Here is a 17,725-nt window from a genome sequence, read left to right on the forward strand (position 1 = left end):
AGTATACACGTAATCGTGAAATATAAATATGAATAAAACAAGAAAAAATGATTAATCGAATTTCGAATTGATCGACAGAGTAACGGAAGAGGAACACCGTCACGCCGAAATTAATAAGGCGCGAAACGAAAGTGAGCTCTTGAACGATACTTACGACGACGCGAACGATTTTGAGCCAGTTATGATTTGGATTTATATATACACGGGTCTCGTAATCGGCATATTTGTTATCGGAATAACGAGATCGCTACTTTTTTACAACCTCGCAATGCGAGCGAGTCAGCGTCTGCACGATCTCGCTTTTGACTCGCTCATTAAAACGACTATGAGGTTCTTCGACACTAACCCAAGCGGCAGAATACTTAATCGTTTCTCAAAGGATTTGGGAGCCCTCGATGAATTATTGCCAAAGGCGACTCTCGATGCTGGACAAATAATAATGGTTATGGTCGGAACACTCGTCGTTGTCTGCGTCGTCAATCCTATTTTCATTATTCCAATCGTCGTTATTGCTTTTATCTTCTACTGGATACGAAAATTTTATTTGAAAACAAGCAAAAACATCAAACGTTTGGAGGGAATGAGTGAGCATAATTTATATTCTAAAAAATTATTATCTTTTTTTTATCCTATCGTTTTCTTCGATATTCGATCGTTTATATTACGTGCCGTTCAATTTACAGCTCGATCTCCGGTCTTTACGTTGCTTAACGCGACTCTCAATGGCCTAGCAACTATACGAGCTTACGGTGCTGAAAACATGCTCAAACGACAATTCGACGATTCCCAAAATCTTCACACCTCGGCATGGTACTTGTTCATCGTCACCAGCACCGCTTTCGGTTTCTCGTTGGATCTTTTCTGTTTTCTTTTCACCTCTATAGTCACCTACAGTTTTCTATTATTGACTGAATGTACGTGTATATTTTAATATCTCGAGTGTTTAATCAAAAAAACGTCAAAAAATCGACTTACCACCCTTTGCGAAACTTACTCAGCCACGTGGCTCGTTTCAATTTGCCTTTCTCTACAAATTTGCATGAATTTTTCAATTCAATCATCGTTAGTGTTATAGATTAAAAAAAAAAAAAATACATACACGATTTCAAACGATTGTGATTCCCGTGAAAAATGATTTCTTTGCACTTGGACCATTTCTTAAATGAATGCTTAACCGTTTGAATTTCTTCATAGCGTTTTCCGGCGGAGCAGTTGGACTCGCAATAACTCAAGTAATGGCTCTGACGGGAATAATTCAATGGGGAATGCGTCAGAGTGCCGAAGTCGCGAATCAACTGATGGCGGTTGAAAGAGTATTAGAATACACGGCCTTAACACCAGAAGAGAATTTGCGAGACGTTGGTATCGGCAAAAAGAAAAACATTAAAAACAAAGAAGTCAGTGCGCCAGCGCCATCGGCACCTTCAAATTGGCCAACCGACGGGTGTATCAGATTTTCTGACGTCTACATGCGATATTCCGAGGAGGACGAGCCCGTACTGAGAGGCTTGAGTTTCGTACTTCCGGCGCAGTACAAAGTTGGCATAGTCGGCAGAACCGGAGCAGGAAAGTCTTCTTTGATTGCTGCGCTTTTCCGACTCGCCAAGGTCGAAGGAGTTATCGACATCGATGGCGTTGACACGGGATCCATTTGCCTGGAAGATTTGCGTCGACACATATCCATCATACCCCAAGATCCGGTGTTGTTTTCTGGTACGATGAGAAGAAATCTTGATCCTTTCAATGAATTCACGGACGATGCACTTTGGGCAGTTCTGGAAGAGGTATTTATTCAAAGAAACACTTTATTGCATTCGTTTACTGTTTAGTTCTGAAAATATTTTCGACTCTTGTCGGAAATGAGGCAAAAAATCCATTTTTTTTCTACACGAGTAACAATTCATTTGTTTAATTTTAACAACTAGGAAGTTGTGGGTCAATTTCTTAAGCGAACCTCTCAGGATTTTTTGAAACCTTTGCTCCTCGTCGTCGATCAGTTTTTTCGAATTACTATGGTTTTTGGTGAAACAATTATTGAATTTTCGATACTATAGGTCGAACTAAAAGAGGCGACTGTCGCTGGTGGAAATGGATTGGAGAGTAGAGTTCACGACCGTGGCAGCAATTACAGCGCTGGTCAACGACAATTGATCTGTTTGGCACGTGCTATATTAAAGAACAACAAGATTCTGATGCTCGACGAGGCAACCGCGAACGTGGATCCTCAAACGGATGCGCTCATTCAGAGAACGATAAGGACGAAATTCGCACGGTGTACGGTTCTCACAGTTGCTCACAGACTCAACACTATTATGGACAGTGATAAAGTTCTTCTGATGGATAGAGGTCGATTGAGGGTAAGTTCGACCCGAATATTCAGTCGTCAGATTGCCCGTTTAACCTTTTGAGGACGGAGACTTTTACGTTGAAATCGATCTTTTTTTACACGAAATTAGTGCATAATATCGATGAATTTATCATTTTGAGTGCCCGACCAAGCTAGTGGTCGATATTTCGACTAGACCCGTCCTTTAAAGGTTAAAAAATCAATTCATTTTCAAATATTACATGCAATTAATGAAGCGAATATTCAAAAATGAAAATGATGGTCATCAACACATTGTTTTCTGTATTTTTAAGCATTTTTCGCGATGCTTGTCACATTTTTCGTATTTTCAACTGTTAGTTTTGAACTCAATGAATCGATTTCAGGAATACGATCACCCCCACATACTGTTGCAAAATCCACAAAGTCAATTTAGTTCGATGGTGCGAGAAACGGGACGCGCAATGACGGAACAGCTCATGAGAGTAGCGAAACAAGCCTACGTGGCTAAATATGGTGAGCGTTTGTGAAGGAGTTGTTTTTTCGCTCATATGAAAGAACACCTTAACTAATGCCGGTTCATAGAAACAAAAAGATCCGGCGAAAATGAGTATTTTTGTTTTCTATTACACCGAGCGTGCCGGAGAAACGATGCTGCGAGAGATTTGATGGAGCCTCGAAAGAAACTCGTTATATAGATTCGAACATTGCCAATTTACAATAAAAACGCTTAACAAGCGTTTTTGAAAATAAATTTTGTATCTATACGATTACGCACATAGATTCTTAATTGTATTTTAAACGACGTTAATGTCCAGAAGCGCGCAGATTGCCTTCGATTGAAAGTAAAGTTGTGTGACTGAATCAACGAATTTGATCACATTATCGTTTTCGTGATATTCTTCCGAAAGTGTATAGATGTATAACCTTCAATTATTATACGAAAAAACTGGAAGCGGCGCGCAGGATAGAATTAGACAGAAAAAAAATATCACCTCTGATACTTTTCTGTACTTCTGGGGCAACGACTTGCCCGTCTGATAATCGACAACTTTTTGAGAAATAGTTCAACAGTGAGTGTATATGTGTGTGTGAGAGAGAGAGCGGAATGTTTGTTTATTGTGAAGGTCCGAATGAATAATTGAGTGGAATAAAAAAACCAAATACCGTCACAAAGCGAAACAGGCTCATAAAAAACTAATGTATATGGATAAGCAAAATTGTACATAAATAGGATGATGTAAACGAATTCGACACGTGAGCTGAATCACGTCTTGAATTAGGCTCCGGGTGCGAATAGCCAAACAAATATTTTTTTACAAAGACTTTAAACGTCGTTATTGACGCTTTTTGTTGAATTTGTGCGTTGTTTTTTTCAGTTTCTTATTTTCAAAAATTGTACAACAGAGTAATTGTGAGCGGAGTAAACGGGTTTCGGTGCTTCACGAGGCTAATATGCCTGAATTTATGCCTTCAGAGCATCGAGTACGTAACCTATTAATTAAAAATTCTCACATGATTTAAAAAAATGTTGAAAACTCTGAAAAACAGCGATCGAACGAAAAATTTTCCGCGATCGGGGATAGACTCCTCAAATTTCCTATCCACGCCATTTTATGACCAATCATAGAAATAGGAATAAATCACTTTCAAAGGCTTTCAATCTCCGAAACGAAGAAACTTAAACCTCGGTGCTTATCTTCGTCTTGGTATGTTGTTCATTAATATTTACACGATGTACCGAAATATCATGGGTACTTAAGATTATAAATAGAAAGTGAGAATCATTCGTAACCATTTTTTTTCGGTTACGATTATAATAATTATTAGGAAACGTTACAAACTTTTTTTTTCATAGATGTGAGTTAATCTTATCCTTCCAAATGTTACCATTCTTCGCGTCACTGTACTTGGTCCAAAGTTTCATACGAAAGAGAGTCTACGAGTTCAAAAATACCGAAGAAAAATGATTTATAATTTCCTAATGCTTACCTACGGTTCTTTCGTCGGTAGACATGGTACAAATGACCTTTAACTGGTTACTTATGCCCGTTTTTTTCCAACATTAATCCAAGTTTATATTCAGTTCATCCTATGTCGAAGCAACGAAGCTATGTGAAAATAATTGAACTGAATTTGAATCACGTTGAAGGAAACGGCCATTAGCAAATTTATTTACCAAAAACTCTTTCTTTCTGGAGTCGAAAAAAATAGTTTGCTCATGTACAAACGAAGTTCGAGTTTGAAAAATTCTTCGCCATTATACATTTTCGAGGTTTATTTGTACTCATTTTCATATAGTATTTGATTTTTATGCCAAACTATGTTTACTTAATATTTCAAGTGATTTATACTCAGATTTAAAGTTTATGGAAATTTTCAAATATATGAAAAATCGCTGTACTCCAGGGAATGATGTAAGCTTCAGATTACCATTTAAAGTATAATGATTGATTATTTTTTAAGAAACTTTAATAACCGTGTATATGAAAAATAAAATTGTATTGTTCTAATAAGACGAAACAATGCTAGAGTTCTTTCGAATGCCAATATCCATGAACTCACCCACCTGCCTCTTTTCAAAAAGCAACCCTGCATTTTTCCGAAAAATAGTGGAGTGGTTGAAAATTGTAAAAAATGCTGCAAATTAAAATTTGCAAATTGCTTCCTCAAGATATAGTTAAGATGCACGGTGCTCAATATGCACGATGCTCAAAGCTTCCTTTATGAGGAAGCCAAAATGAAAAATATAGCAGCTCATAGAGTAAGCTTTGAGCATCGTGCATCTTAACCATCTTGAGGAAGCAATTTGCTAATTTTTATTTGCAGCATTTTTTTTTGTATACAAGGAAATAATGTATTCTAGCGGTTAGACGATTTTTTGAAAAACTCATATTTTCGTAAAATTCAAAATGTCATAAAATTTAAACCGCTCAACCGATATTCCCCAAATTCAATACCAACCTTCCTATTATGATAGTCTATTTATAAAAAAAAAATTATGAATAAATCTTAAAATTATCGAAAGATAGAGCGTCGACACCCTTTTTATGAAAATTTCAAAACGTCGTAGGATTCGTAATTTTTTAGAAGTTCTGACAAAATTATCGCCGAATGAAGAGCTTGTATAGATTAACATTTGTGCAAAACGGTAGCCCTGTATCTCAAATCGTTTTCGAGTTATAAGCGTTTGAATTTTACTGTGCCACACACGCGAACGCACGTACGCACACGCGAACACACTTTCGGACATTTTTTCTAGATATGATTTTTCGATGTTTTGGAACATTTTGAGAATATTGACACTGAAAACTGGAAAAAAATGTTCATCATCACATAGCTTCCTCTATATATAGCAAAAGCTAGATCAGAATCGCAGCGATAGAGGTAAAAGCAAAATTGCAAGAATTACACTTTTTGAACATTTTTACTCGAGTAAGTTCTTTAAAAACCAACGAAAAAGTATCATGAATATACGAAACATAAAAAAAATACAAACTAAATGAAATCCAGGAATTTTTATGGTAAATTATATGAATTACGTTTAAGGCACTTATAAAACTGAAAGGAGTAAAACTTTTTCGCTGAAGAAATTCGCGCATGCTCCGGGAAACCGGCGGGACCTGAGAGTAGCTGATTCCTTTGGTTCCTTAGCGCTGGACGAATGACATTGACGTCGGCGCAACGACGGCACGCACACTGAAAATTATTGAGATTGAAGATATTTTGTATTGGACTTCGAGGCCTTCGAAGCAGTCGCACGTCCGCACTCGCAACTCGCAGTCTTACACAAGGATGACAAGGATCTCGGCGATCGGGCACGTCCGTAAAAGTGTCGGGAAAGAGGGTTCCTCTCAAGCGGCGTTGTTGTAGTTTCGTACGGTGGCGCATGCGCACAATGTACGCGTTATATTCCACGATTCCGCCGCCATGACGGTCAGTTTCACCAACGACATTGATTTTATTACTATATATATAGCCGTACCAAACGACAATGCGACGCGTAGTGGCCGTTCCTCGAACCCGGGTTGCCCGACGAGATTTTTACGGACGTTTTTCTAACAGGCGCCCAATACGGAGATTGCACTCTTTACCTATAGTCTCCTTGGTCAGGGGGCTGCCTGTGCCGAAGGAAGAAAAATACATAACGTTTTCGTCCAATCGCCGTAAGTTCACGAAATTTTAATGCGGATGCAGCCAATCCTGTTTGGTATACCCGACAAAATCGCGCGAAAATGATAAACCACCGAGTATAACGGTTTTCCCGCCATTTTAATTGTTCTCGGATGCATCGTACTTTTTTCTCGAACAAAACATTGACATTATTTCTTTTTATCAATCAACGTATTCGTTAAGTTAAGGTAACGAAGAAGCACCGGTGATTTTAGGATTATTCTGTGGTATCTGGAACCGTAAGTAATGAATTTTGGTTAGCTGAACAAAAAATTTCGGGGACGCTCGATATGGCGTCATTTGATAATTTTTTTATTGGAAATAAAAAAATGTTCCTCGGTCATGATCATTATTTTCCCTGTTGTTATTATCTCCAAGTGAAAATAGTTGACTCGAAATTGATATTAGAGATATAGTGTTTTAATAATTATATAGAAAAAAAATGTACTTTAATAGATCAAAATGAGAATTGAAGAAAGTTAAAAACATTTCCTCATTGGCGCATTCCTGAATTGTGTTACGATGGCTCAAATTTCTTTTTTGTTGAATTTTCGTTTCCACAGACCATGGCTACACCCACAAGAGATTTTCTACGTCGGCCTGACACCGGACGTCGTAGATCGGTTCGACAAGCATTGGCAGTAATCCCTGACATGATGACTACCTCTGTATCACCAGGTAAATTTAAAAAAAATCTTATATCATCAGACATTAGCATCTTGTCGATAACTTTATAAATTTTGGTTTTTTGTTTGATCATTCACAACCCCAGGGACTCCTTTAGCAATGGAAGTCAGCGCAATGGACAACGTCATGAACAGCAGATACAGCATGGAGTCTTGGAGTCCAGCACCCAGCCCGGATGAACTCGTGATACAAAAGCGTGGAAGAAGGCGTAGAACCATCGTTTGGTCCCCGGATGCTGACGCAAAAAGAGATAGTCTTTTCAGGTACATATGAATTTGTTTCAGTCCTCCAAGAAAGGAATTGTTCCTTTTTTTTTTTTTTTTAATACATTTTACCATTTCTAATTCAGAAAGTTTCATGGAAGTACAGTTACAACGTCGCTTCCATTCTCCTTTTTTTTGCCATTCATTTTTGCAGAAATGATATTAATTTTCAGTGTGAAACAAAGAAATTCTGGTCTCTACGTAGCACATACAGTGCTTTAAATGAAACCTGTTGTATTCCGTTTTATTTGTTTGACTATTTTGATATCTTATGAAGGTGTATGGTTTCTGCTAGTGTTGTTGGTACGAAATGTTTTTTGTTCGTATAAACGATTTTCTCTGATTTTTTCTATTCAGTTTGAGTTCCCGAGATCGTACACCAGTCAAAAGTCCATCAAAGTCGACGATCGTACTGCGAAGTACCCCACGCAAACGACTAATGTTGGGTGGAGACAACAGCGATCCCCATTTGACAACCCCAGAAAAAAAAACGAAGAGCCACGAAGCTCAGAAATACGTAGAAAGTAATTGTAACGGTTACAAACAATTTACGGGTCCGTTGGTTAACGGTTTGAGAGGTCTGAGCCAAGAACAATTGATCAAAGTCATCATGGATTTGATTTCGATGCAAGAAGATGGAGCTCTTGGCAAAGATGACAAATTGCGCGATGTTGTGTTGAAAAGAATGCCAATTGCTGATATTCAACCGCTGCGAGAACGATTAAGTGCACTTAGACAGAACGTGTATGCCAGTCTTGTTTCCTCGGACATCGACGAATCCTCTTACAGCCGAGCGTACATACATCTCGATGCATTTGAGGTACGTTATTTCCAATTTCAGCAGCATATTTTAATCAGGTTTCGAGATTTTTTGAATTTTACTGTTAATATTCAACGGGATTTGTAACTGCAAACGTAGATTTAGCATCAAGAAACTGACAGTATTGGTGGAACTGATGTGTTTCGAAATGCCACATGATTGTCACCATAAAATTGGAAAATTCTTACTTTTTTGCTGAAAATCTGTAGTTAAAGGATCAAAGACGGTCATTGTGTTATTTTTCGATATAATTTTTCGGTGCTCATATGTAGTGGTTTGATATATATACTAGAATTCAAGAATTCAAATATGCATTAAAATTTTCATCCTTTGTTTCAAGCAAGCATCATCACCGGGAGGACTTTTTAACTAGGTTTCTCTTCAAAATTTATTGTTCTCGCTTGAAATCCTTTGAATATCTCTAAATGTAATACAATTATCGAAATATAATAAAAGGCATTATCGCATGTTGATGTAGAAAGCGGTGATCGAGCAAGGGAACAAACTTATCGAGTCTCAGCATTGGACAGCAGCGATGCAGTATGTTTTCGCGGCTTGGTCAATAACGAAGGATTTACCAGAATGGGATAATCAGGGTCGCGATAATACAACGAAAAAGTGTTTTCGTGAATTAGCTAAATTTTGCAAGGAAGCGTTGCAAAATGGAAATTTCATCACATCGACGCTGGATGTGTATTGTAAAAAGTAAGTTCCATTGGATATTCATCGTATTACTTGGTTCGAATCGCTGCTTATATTTATATTTGCGATTACAGAATTGAAACGATGGTACCTGATTGTGAGGACTTGAAAATTTGCCTTAGAACGGCGGGAGAGATGAAAATTAGCGTTTTCTAATCGATTGAGACACGTGACACTTACAAATATTTGTAAATAAATATTTGAATGGACATTCGTTACTCCATGTAAGACGCAAGAAAGCCGAATGGTTAATCCTTGATTCAATCTCTTTGGATTTATCGTATCGTATTAAAAACGTTGGCTGAGCTGAATTAAAAATATCTGACGTAATCAAAGTCGTTTGTTCCACAAACGAAACAGCATAGATTATTAAAGACAAATTACAAATGGAGATTACCGTCGGATTTTTATGAGTATAATGTTTGAAAAGAACAAATTTAAACACCACGAACCAGTGCAGACAGTGTTATATTTGAACCGGTGCATATTCAACTTTAACGACTCACAAGAAAAAAGATATTGATGTTTATTTCTATCCTATTTTGTTTAAATTCTTATGAGAACAAATTTCGGTAGTCTTTTGTCTGTTAAAATGTTTTATTATTATCGTTGTCATTATTTGACTGAGTATTCTCATAATTCTTTGAAAAAAGACTAAGTAAATATGTAATCTATTAATTGGCTTATTAAGTTTTTGTATCAATAAATGCTCATTGAATCGAATCGCTGTTAAAAAGTTACTTTTAAATAATATTTCTGTCCGAGAGAGCAACTCGATTCAGGAAGTTGGAAAATTCATTAACAATTTTAATAGAATTTGACATAAGGTGTTGTTCCTCAAGATTTCCGATTAAACAATTTTGAATTAGTCACGTGCGGAATAAAACATGGCATGTTTGACATTGCTCACGAAACTTTTGTTCAGCGAATTTGCATAAAGGAAACTAAGATAGAAATCATAAGTTTTCGAATGATGAAAAAAATTCCAATGGTGTACTTTTATGAAAAAAAAAACAATTTATTTTTCGTCATATATCGTGCATTCTTACATAATCTGGTCAATATTATTTTCAAAGGCACACATTTTGTTTTTTATTTTTATAAATCATTGTAATCTTTCCGTCAGCTATATCGTCGAGGTTTTCGGTCGCGCGTACATAATAATAGTATTGCCACGTTGATATTTAACCCATTTCGAACCATAAGCATCGGTCGAGGTGAGGGTGAAAAATGTCTAAAGTTACTCGCAAACATTCCATCTGTTGTGGTACATAATTTCTCATGTTTTTTTTTTATTTTTTTTCAATTTTTGTTCTTTATAATAAATTTTTTTTTGTAATTCGGGATTCGTCGGTGTCACGACTGACTAAAATTAAAATAATACCATTACAACGTAATTATTCCATTGGCAAGCTTAGAGAATACGTTTCGTTTGAATGCGAAGATTTCTCGAATCTAAAGAGCGACGGTAGATTTGAGAACTTTCAGGTGAAATTGCTATTTCGTATGTTAACAAACAAAACATAAAAAAAAAAACAAAACAAAACAGAAACGTAACGAGAATCGAGAAGCACGATTTGACTTCATCTAAACACAAACATTTAGGTGAAACAAAAATGTCGTTTGAAGGAAATGAAAGTTTCTTCTCGTTTCGGCGTTGCCTTATGGAGTACGCGAATCATATATTTATATAAAATATAATTTAAAGAAAAAACAAAAATGCACATTCAATTCGTAAAATGATACTATCATCGCTCCAATATTGTCCGTTTCCAGAGGACTCGTCTCTCGCTAATTTTATCTTCGCTTTTCATTAAGTTTTTGATATATCAAACGGGTTGGAGGCCCAGCGTTTGTAAAAGCATCTAAGTACACGCGTATAAAGTCTTCAATAGGCACGCGAAATTACATTCTCTATTATTTAAACAGATATACTCGTGATTGTTCGAAAAACGAATTAGGCTTTTTCGTATTTGATTGGATTAAAAAGAAATGATAAAAAACGTAGAATTCACAGGATGTTACGCTTAGAGAAAGATTCGATTGCGACTATTTCTTCTTTTCTTCGTCAAAGAACTGTTCCAAGAGTGAATTCTTATTCTCCTTTAATAGAATATAACGCTAAACCACATATGTAATATTCCTTTTTTCCTTCCGTTCTCCCTCATCCGATCGAGTCGGCCTCATTAAATAACTATAATAATATGTGACATTACAATACACACTATTTAAAAAATACCTAATGAGATAAAGCTGCAAATTGAATACTGTGGTGATGATAAACGTTTCGGATATTTGAGAAACTCTTGCAGATTTTTTTGTGGGCCTCTCAGTCTGCCTTTGCCGGTTGAACTCTTGGATATAGCTGAAATGAAATTGAAAGCGAACGTTATTTGTATTGAATATTCGCAACACTGCCAGGGGTTCGTGAAATGCGATTTTGGAATTTGGATTTTAGAAATTTTGGATTTTGCAACTGGAGGACGTTTAGCGAAAAATTCTTCAACGAAAATAATAATGTTGAGTACTTTTAAGGAGAATCACTGGATTTGAAAAATTCTGCTGCAATACTTACGCCCAATAAATTTCGGGGAACGTAGCCTTCTCGATTTCCGAGTTTGCTCCACCACCATTCTCTTTCGTTATCGTCTCCCTTGCGGAGTATAACCAACGAATCGCCATTTTTTAGCGTCAATTCGTCGCTGTGTTGTGCCTCGTAGTCGAATACTGCGTAAACTTGTCCATTATTCATAATGCCCAATTTTTCCTGAACACCTGTAAAAAAAGGCGAAACACATTGCGATAAAAATTCATGTGACGAGAGCGGCTTCATAACTTATTTGGCAAAACAAATCAGCTTGTTTGCTCGAAGAAATATTTGGGTACTTACTGTACAGATACTCGGAGCATCCGTCAAAACCCTCTTCGTCTTCTTCACACTTTTCCGCAGCTGTCTCGTGGTCGGATAACGTCGTGGCAAATATACAAGCACCGTGCTCCACGAGAAATCTGACCATCGCAAGATTGTTGCAGCTCGCTGCACAATGAAGAGGAGTCCTAAAAAGTCATTAGAATTTTATTATCTATTCAACATTCCACCGGTGTTTTAGAATACACTGAAAATAATTTATAACTCAGAAGTATTCAAATGAGCAAATTTTTTTTTTTTTTTAACGACTGCACTTGTTTCTTCGAGTTCTCTAAAATTCTGCCAATTTGACGACTCGATGGAGTACTGTCACGTTTCATTGCACGTGATACGATTTCGTCCGATTCATAAAAATTGCGGCAACGATTGCAAAAGTTTGAACTCCGCTTATGCATCAAACGAAAAAAATTCAAGAGGAAAAAAAATAAAAACAGTTACCATCCATCGCTGTCTTGAGCGTTGACGTCGCAGCCGAACTCGACAAGAAATTTGACGATCTCGAGATGTCCAGCACAAATGGCGTTGTGGAGGGCAGTGATACCCTCGTCATTGGCGGAGCTTGGGTTGGCGACTTCCTTGGCAGTTTTTTTGACGAGTTCGAGTTCACCTTCGAGGCTAGCGTCGAGAAGCAGGGCCAACGGGTCGAAGGAGACCCGTCTCGATAAGTTTGCTTTACCCGTGGTTGATTTCAAATTGCCCTTTTTCCTTCTAACGACGTCGGTGTTGTTTTTGCAATCGATTTCGCTTTCCAGGCGTTTGTCAGTCTCTGCCTTATTGTTTTTAACTTTGTCTTCGATATTGATGATATTAAGAGCGTCGACGATGTCGGCGTCTTCGAGTTTGTCGTTGCTCGATATTTCTTCGCAGATCCCAACGTTCAATGATTTTTTACAGTTGTCGGTAACGTCGGGTAAATTCTGTGATTGTTGTTGTTGTTGCTGCTGCTGTTGCGTCGTCGTTTGCTGCGTTTGCTGCTCACTTTGCATAAGATCAGCGGGTATCTCAGTCTCGGGAAACAGAAAAGCCGGTGGCATTTCAATTCGACGATTTATCGATACGTGCACATTTGATTTGGCGTAACGTAATCTCGGCTGCTCCGAAAGCGGAGCTTTCTTTAGGGCCAATGGACGTGCCTTGATTATTTGATGATTCGTTATCGGAGTCTCGATCGGTGATTCTGGTAGTTCGGATGTTGGAATTGGCGGAATATCCTCTTCCTTCTCGGACCTGAACGCAAACGTTTCACATGTTTATCATTATAATCAATTAATTAATAATAGCTACTGAAAAACCATGGAATTTGTTAGATTTCCCAAAGGATTAAAGCGCTTGAAAAATTAAAATAATTAAAAACCGTTTCTCACTGTAAGTTGTCACTGGTTGATTGAGTGTTTAAATCGACGAAACCGAATGTGAATGTAACTCGCTTTTCATTTCGCGCGTTTAAATATTCAACCGGAAGCACGTGTGATTGATATAAAAAATAAAGAAGAGAGCAATACGAGAGGAGACTAAAGATTCTGTCTCTATCGGTGGTCTCGGACTCACTAAGTCTTTCCCCTCGAGCTTTCTCACTCGCACGATGTGTTGTGTGCTCCGCTCCTCAAAGAGAATTTCGCCAGTCGACGAAGTTTCTATTTCCGTATCTATTATTCCGAGGACACAGACTCGTATTTCTATTCATGTGTGTGTTTACGTGTGTGTGTGCAAGTGTGGGCTACGAGATTCACTCGCCAAATCGATCGTGGACTAATTAACATTTTATAAATATAGCTTCGAAGCTATAAAACGTCGTCGTTGTCATTTTAAGAGCCTGATGTATACAGGCACCGAGAGTCTTTTGCCAACGAGATTTCATTAATCCCTTACCTACGTCAACCGCACGACAGACTCACGTTCGCAATTTGTTAAAACTTAGGGAACCACGTTGTGCAATAGGATCGGAAAATACTACAGAGATCGTTGATCGAGCGAGGATAGAAGAATCGACGATTGACGAACGAAATGGAAACGCGAGAGACAACACACCGATTGGATAATCGTTACGTCGTGACGAGACCATTCCACGAGGAAATCTCCTTACAATCTCCTTCCCAGTTCCAACACTTTGAATGGCAATCGGACTTTTTTACTTCTTTCAATATATTTCAGCGCTTCAGTTATTTGTTTGCATAATACTTATTGTTTCAGCAATTACCAATAGTCGTTTTACGATGCTAATTTGCTCGAATATGCTTTGGCTCATTTATTTACGATACCCTTAAAGTTTAGTTTGGATGTTTATTTTTTATTATCACTATGATAATTTATTTGTTGAAATGGAACGAACGAATGTTGATGTGATATTGGTATCCGACATGGTGGTATGATTCGAGTCATACCGATCGAATGATCTCTCGTGATTATTCAATGATTAGAGTGAAAGTTGTTAAAAAATAATTCCGGAAAATTACCTCAAATTCAGGGTGATGGGTGCAGCAGGAGTTTTAGCTTCAACGATGCTTTCCGTAACCTCGTTTTTCTCATGATGGGTGAGCCTGGGCGGTGGATTTGGTTTGCTGGGCTTAGGTGGTAACGCTGGCTTTTGTTTGTCCTCGTTTTTGGGTTCGGAGAAATTGATCAATTTCCTGTCATTATCGGACTTGATGCGATCGAATTCATAGGGTTTTTCGGCTATTTTGTTGGGTGGTTCGAATTTGGCGGTGTGATCGTGTTTGCCCATTTGGTTGGTCGACTGACTGGCGTGATCGATTTTATTATCTCGTGAGATTTCGAACTTTGAGTTATCTTGGAGTGGTTTGAACTGTGAAAAGTTGGAAGTGCTCTCGTGTTTCATTAATTGTTCGTGCTTGAATTGTGAGTTGAGTTCATACGCGTTGGAGCCACGAGCTTCGTGCAGCTCGTGTTTGACCTGATGAACACCGGGCAAGAGTTGCGACTGTTCGAATTTGCCAGTGTGATGTTGTTGCTCGTGTCTCGTTTGGGGAGCTTCAAACTTATTTTGATCGTGCTTTGTTGTACTTTCGTACTTATTGACATTTTGGTGTTGTTGTTGTCCGGCGTTATTCTGATCGCTTTTCGGTGGCATTTGCTCGTAAGATTTCGTCGTTTGGCTCGTGTGCTCGTATTTTTGATTGTCGTGTTTTGGCAGACCCTGCTGCTCGTATCTCACGTGTGGCTCGTGCTTTAGTGGCAATTCATATTTCTCCTGATTGACCAACGCTCCGCTCTTCAAACCTTCGAACTTCGATCTCTCGTTCGGCTGCTGCGAGGGATCTCCACTTTGCGACGTTTGATTGTAACTCTGACTCGGATAAGCCGAGTAGTTTGAATTAGCCTGTTGCACATGAGTCGGCGGAGCGACGTTCGATGGTAAATTCGGAGAATTTTGGGTTCTGTAAGAAGAATATTGCCCCGGGGTTTGTGACGCGTGCTGGTAATTTTGACGCAGCGGAAAGTTTGATTCCTGATGACCACCGATAGTTTGGGTTAATTGTTGGCCCTGTGGACTTTGAGAACTCGGCGGTCCGATCGAATGATTCGGATAATTTCTCTCTATATTCGTCGTATGACTGCGTCCGATCAGACTCAACGTTTGCGGCATCACCGGATGAATCTTGGTCGATGACGTCTGGTAAATCGGTGATTTGACAGGAAAACTCGGTGCCACGCTCGACACTGGTTTTTGGTGTGTCTGCAAATTTCGATGATTGTACGATTGCGTTATCGACTGTCCGCTGGCGAGGCTTGAGTTCGAAGAATTAGTTGAACTTTGCTGCTGTTTCGGCGCTATCGATGTGTGTTGCAATTGTTGAGGCTGATGTTGCTGCTGCTGCTGCTGTTGCTGTTGTTGATGAGTGTGCAGCCTCGAACTTTGCACTTGGCTCGGTGCTTCTTGGACAAATACATTTTGCGATGTTCCTTGATTGTTTCCACTCGTTTGCTGGTTATTTGCGTTTATGTTATTGTTGTTGTTATTGTTATTGTTGCTCGATTGGCTCGAAGGAAGATTGCTCGACTGCGGAGCATAACCCTGTGGATTAGTTTGATGCTGCTGGGATGATTGCTGTCCGAGAAGCTGAGACTGACCTGTTGGCGAAATAAAAATACACAGATGTTGTTTAATTCTGATAAAATAGAAAATTCTGTGATTTATAAAAACATAAAATTGTTGGAATAGAATTTTTGGATTTTTCATTGATTTTAAGATTCTACATAAAAATGTCGACCACCATTCCTTCGAAAATATTTCACTTACCCTGTATATGGGACTGCGACTGGCTGTGAGCGATTTGATGTCCAAATTGTTGGAAAGTCGACCTCTGTCCGATCTGCGAGGCGCTGGCGCTGTGCTGTATTTTGTTTTTGTTCACGTCGTCTTCGGTGGGTTTGAAATTCACGGTGAACTTGGTATTGTACGGTAGAGTTTGATACTTGGGATCGTTTTTGTTGAGATTGAAATCATTGTCGTTGGGTATGTGACTGTAGGGCTCGATGGCAGCGACGTTACCAGCGGGACGTTGTTTAACCGAGTTGTTGAAGTCGTGTTTGACGTCTTGGAAGCCTGGTTGGGTGGTGACCGGGCGATTGGCAGTGCCGAGCTGTTGGCTCAGTCGTTGATTCAGAGCTCGTTTGCGTTGAAGGCGTCCTTGGAGTTGAGCTATCCGCGCGTCGATTGATGCCATTTCGGCTTGGCGCTGGGCGAGTGCGAGCCTCTGCTGAGAGACCACTTGATTCTGCTGCTCGTTAATCTTGTTTCGATACTGCGTGACAACATTGACATTTTTAAGTGATTTGAGGGAAGCAGTGCTGGTGTTTCAGAGAAACGTCATCGCAGGTGTGGGAAGGGAGCTCGTCTCTCAGTTACGGAAGAGTTAGGGAATTACGAGTGTCCGGGTTACCATTGCGGGCTATTTGTAGAAAGTTTCGAACAAATCGGGATGAAGAAATGACGCGTCGCAGAGAAATCGAACTAATTCACGACGCTACATCCCGTTTAACGCGCTAAAGGAAATAATTGGGTGTCTCTCGCGCAGTTGGCAAAGTGCAAAAACGTCTGTGATTCATCGTTGGTACATTAGAAAATTTCTCTCCCCCCCCCCCCCCCCCCCCCCCCCCCGCCCCCTCGCTCTCTTAGAGCCCTAACGTATTTTTAAAATGATTTTTTTTACAATGATTTGACTACGAAATGATCGTGAATTTTCGGGAATCAGCTCGAAAACATAGAGACGGATTGAAATCGTTTCTACGAATAAATGAATCTGGAGAAGTTTATTTTGCGTGTGCCAACGGTAAAAACTTGGGTATCATCCGCTGCTTCAATCTTCATCAAACGAATAAATAAGGGATTTGACGGATAACCATTACGGTATTTCGAAACGAAGGGACTGCATTGTGAAGTTGAAGTCGTCACAGAGTGGAGGCTTTTTATACTTGTCACTTACCGTAAGCTCTCGTCGTAGTTTCTCGAGTTCCGCGCTCGCTGGAGTTGACATTTGGCCGTTACCAGCGGAACCGTTTGCCCCGTTGCGACGTCCTCTCAGCTCCTCGAGCTGTCGCGTCAGCTCCTCGACCTTCGCCACCGCCAACGACAGTTCCTTTTCCTTTTCATTGAACAGAGCCCTTATGCAGTCGAGGTCGGAAGCTGCAAGCATAAAAAGTTTACTTCAGTTATAATCTTCAAGAAAATTGTGATAAAAACGTCAAGTCATCGAAGAGCTGAATCATTTAATGACACGACAATATTATTTGGTGCGCTGAATAAATAAAAATTTCGTAATTTTTCAAAAATATCTTCATTCTATGGCCAACAAACGTTGAATGGA

At 39.0% G+C, this 17,725-nt stretch overlaps 3 protein-coding genes across 8 annotated transcripts in view; 2 read left to right on the top strand and 1 right to left on the bottom strand.

Annotated features, from left to right (window-relative positions):
* Nucleotides 1-4,849, top strand: part of LOC122415808 (ATP-binding cassette subfamily C member 4-like) — a 28,385-nt gene extending 23,536 nt beyond the window's left edge. For both annotated transcript variants that reach the window (XM_043428292.1, XM_043428293.1), the window contains 5 exons: nt 79-584; nt 684-914; nt 1,195-1,784; nt 2,055-2,357; nt 2,713-4,849. In XM_043428292.1, the coding sequence (XP_043284227.1) occupies nt 79-584; nt 684-914; nt 1,195-1,784; nt 2,055-2,357; nt 2,713-2,856 (1,774 nt within the window). In that variant the 3' untranslated portion in view covers nt 2,857-4,849. The remainder of the gene's footprint in view (nt 1-78; nt 585-683; nt 915-1,194; nt 1,785-2,054; nt 2,358-2,712) is intronic.
* Nucleotides 4,850-6,378: 1,529 nt separating this feature from the next.
* Nucleotides 6,379-9,180, top strand: LOC122415677 (uncharacterized). Of its 3 annotated transcripts, none has more exons than XM_043428029.1 (6): nt 6,379-6,492; nt 7,063-7,177; nt 7,272-7,449; nt 7,807-8,269; nt 8,748-8,974; nt 9,046-9,180. In XM_043428029.1, the coding sequence occupies exons 2-6, from the start codon at nt 7,066-7,068 to the stop codon at nt 9,125-9,127; spliced, it is 1,062 nt and encodes a 353-aa protein (XP_043283964.1). In that variant the 5' UTR covers nt 6,379-6,492; nt 7,063-7,065; the 3' UTR covers nt 9,128-9,180. The 3 variants fall into 3 exon arrangements, with proteins under 3 accessions (XP_043283964.1, XP_043283966.1, XP_043283963.1); XM_043428031.1 differs by lacking the exon at nt 6,379-6,492 and adding an exon at nt 6,506-6,738 and having other exon boundaries at nt 8,748-8,978; XM_043428028.1 differs by lacking the exon at nt 6,379-6,492 and adding an exon at nt 6,509-6,738.
* Nucleotides 9,181-9,965: 785 nt separating this feature from the next.
* Nucleotides 9,966-17,725, bottom strand: part of ASPP (Ankyrin-repeat, SH3-domain, and Proline-rich-region containing Protein) — a 117,098-nt gene continuing 109,338 nt past the window's right edge. For all 3 annotated transcript variants that reach the window (XM_043428027.1, XM_043428025.1, XM_043428026.1), the window contains 7 exons: nt 17,345-17,544; nt 16,159-16,663; nt 14,354-15,989; nt 12,339-13,127; nt 11,862-12,028; nt 11,547-11,746; nt 9,966-11,336 (listed from right to left, as the gene is read on the bottom strand). In XM_043428027.1, the coding sequence (XP_043283962.1) occupies nt 11,301-11,336; nt 11,547-11,746; nt 11,862-12,028; nt 12,339-13,127; nt 14,354-15,989; nt 16,159-16,663; nt 17,345-17,544 (3,533 nt within the window). In that variant the 3' untranslated portion in view covers nt 9,966-11,300. The remainder of the gene's footprint in view (nt 11,337-11,546; nt 11,747-11,861; nt 12,029-12,338; nt 13,128-14,353; nt 15,990-16,158; nt 16,664-17,344; nt 17,545-17,725) is intronic.

This window comes from Venturia canescens, chromosome 9, assembly GCF_019457755.1.
Source record: "Venturia canescens isolate UGA chromosome 9, ASM1945775v1, whole genome shotgun sequence".
NCBI classification, from domain to species: Eukaryota; Metazoa; Arthropoda; class Insecta; order Hymenoptera; family Ichneumonidae; genus Venturia; species Venturia canescens.

Bases quoted from the DNA above. Each gene is read 5' to 3' on its own strand.
- LOC122415677 (XM_043428029.1), top strand. From the start codon at position 7,066: ATGGCTACACCCACAAGAGATTTTCTACGTCGGCCTGACACCGGACGT. The intron at 7,178-7,271 runs GTAAATTTAAAA...TCACAACCCCAG, and splicing joins GACTACCTCTGTATCACCAG to GGACTCCTTTAGCAATGGAA. The intron at 7,450-7,806 runs GTACATATGAAT...TTTTCTATTCAG, and splicing joins AAAAGAGATAGTCTTTTCAG to TTTGAGTTCCCGAGATCGTA.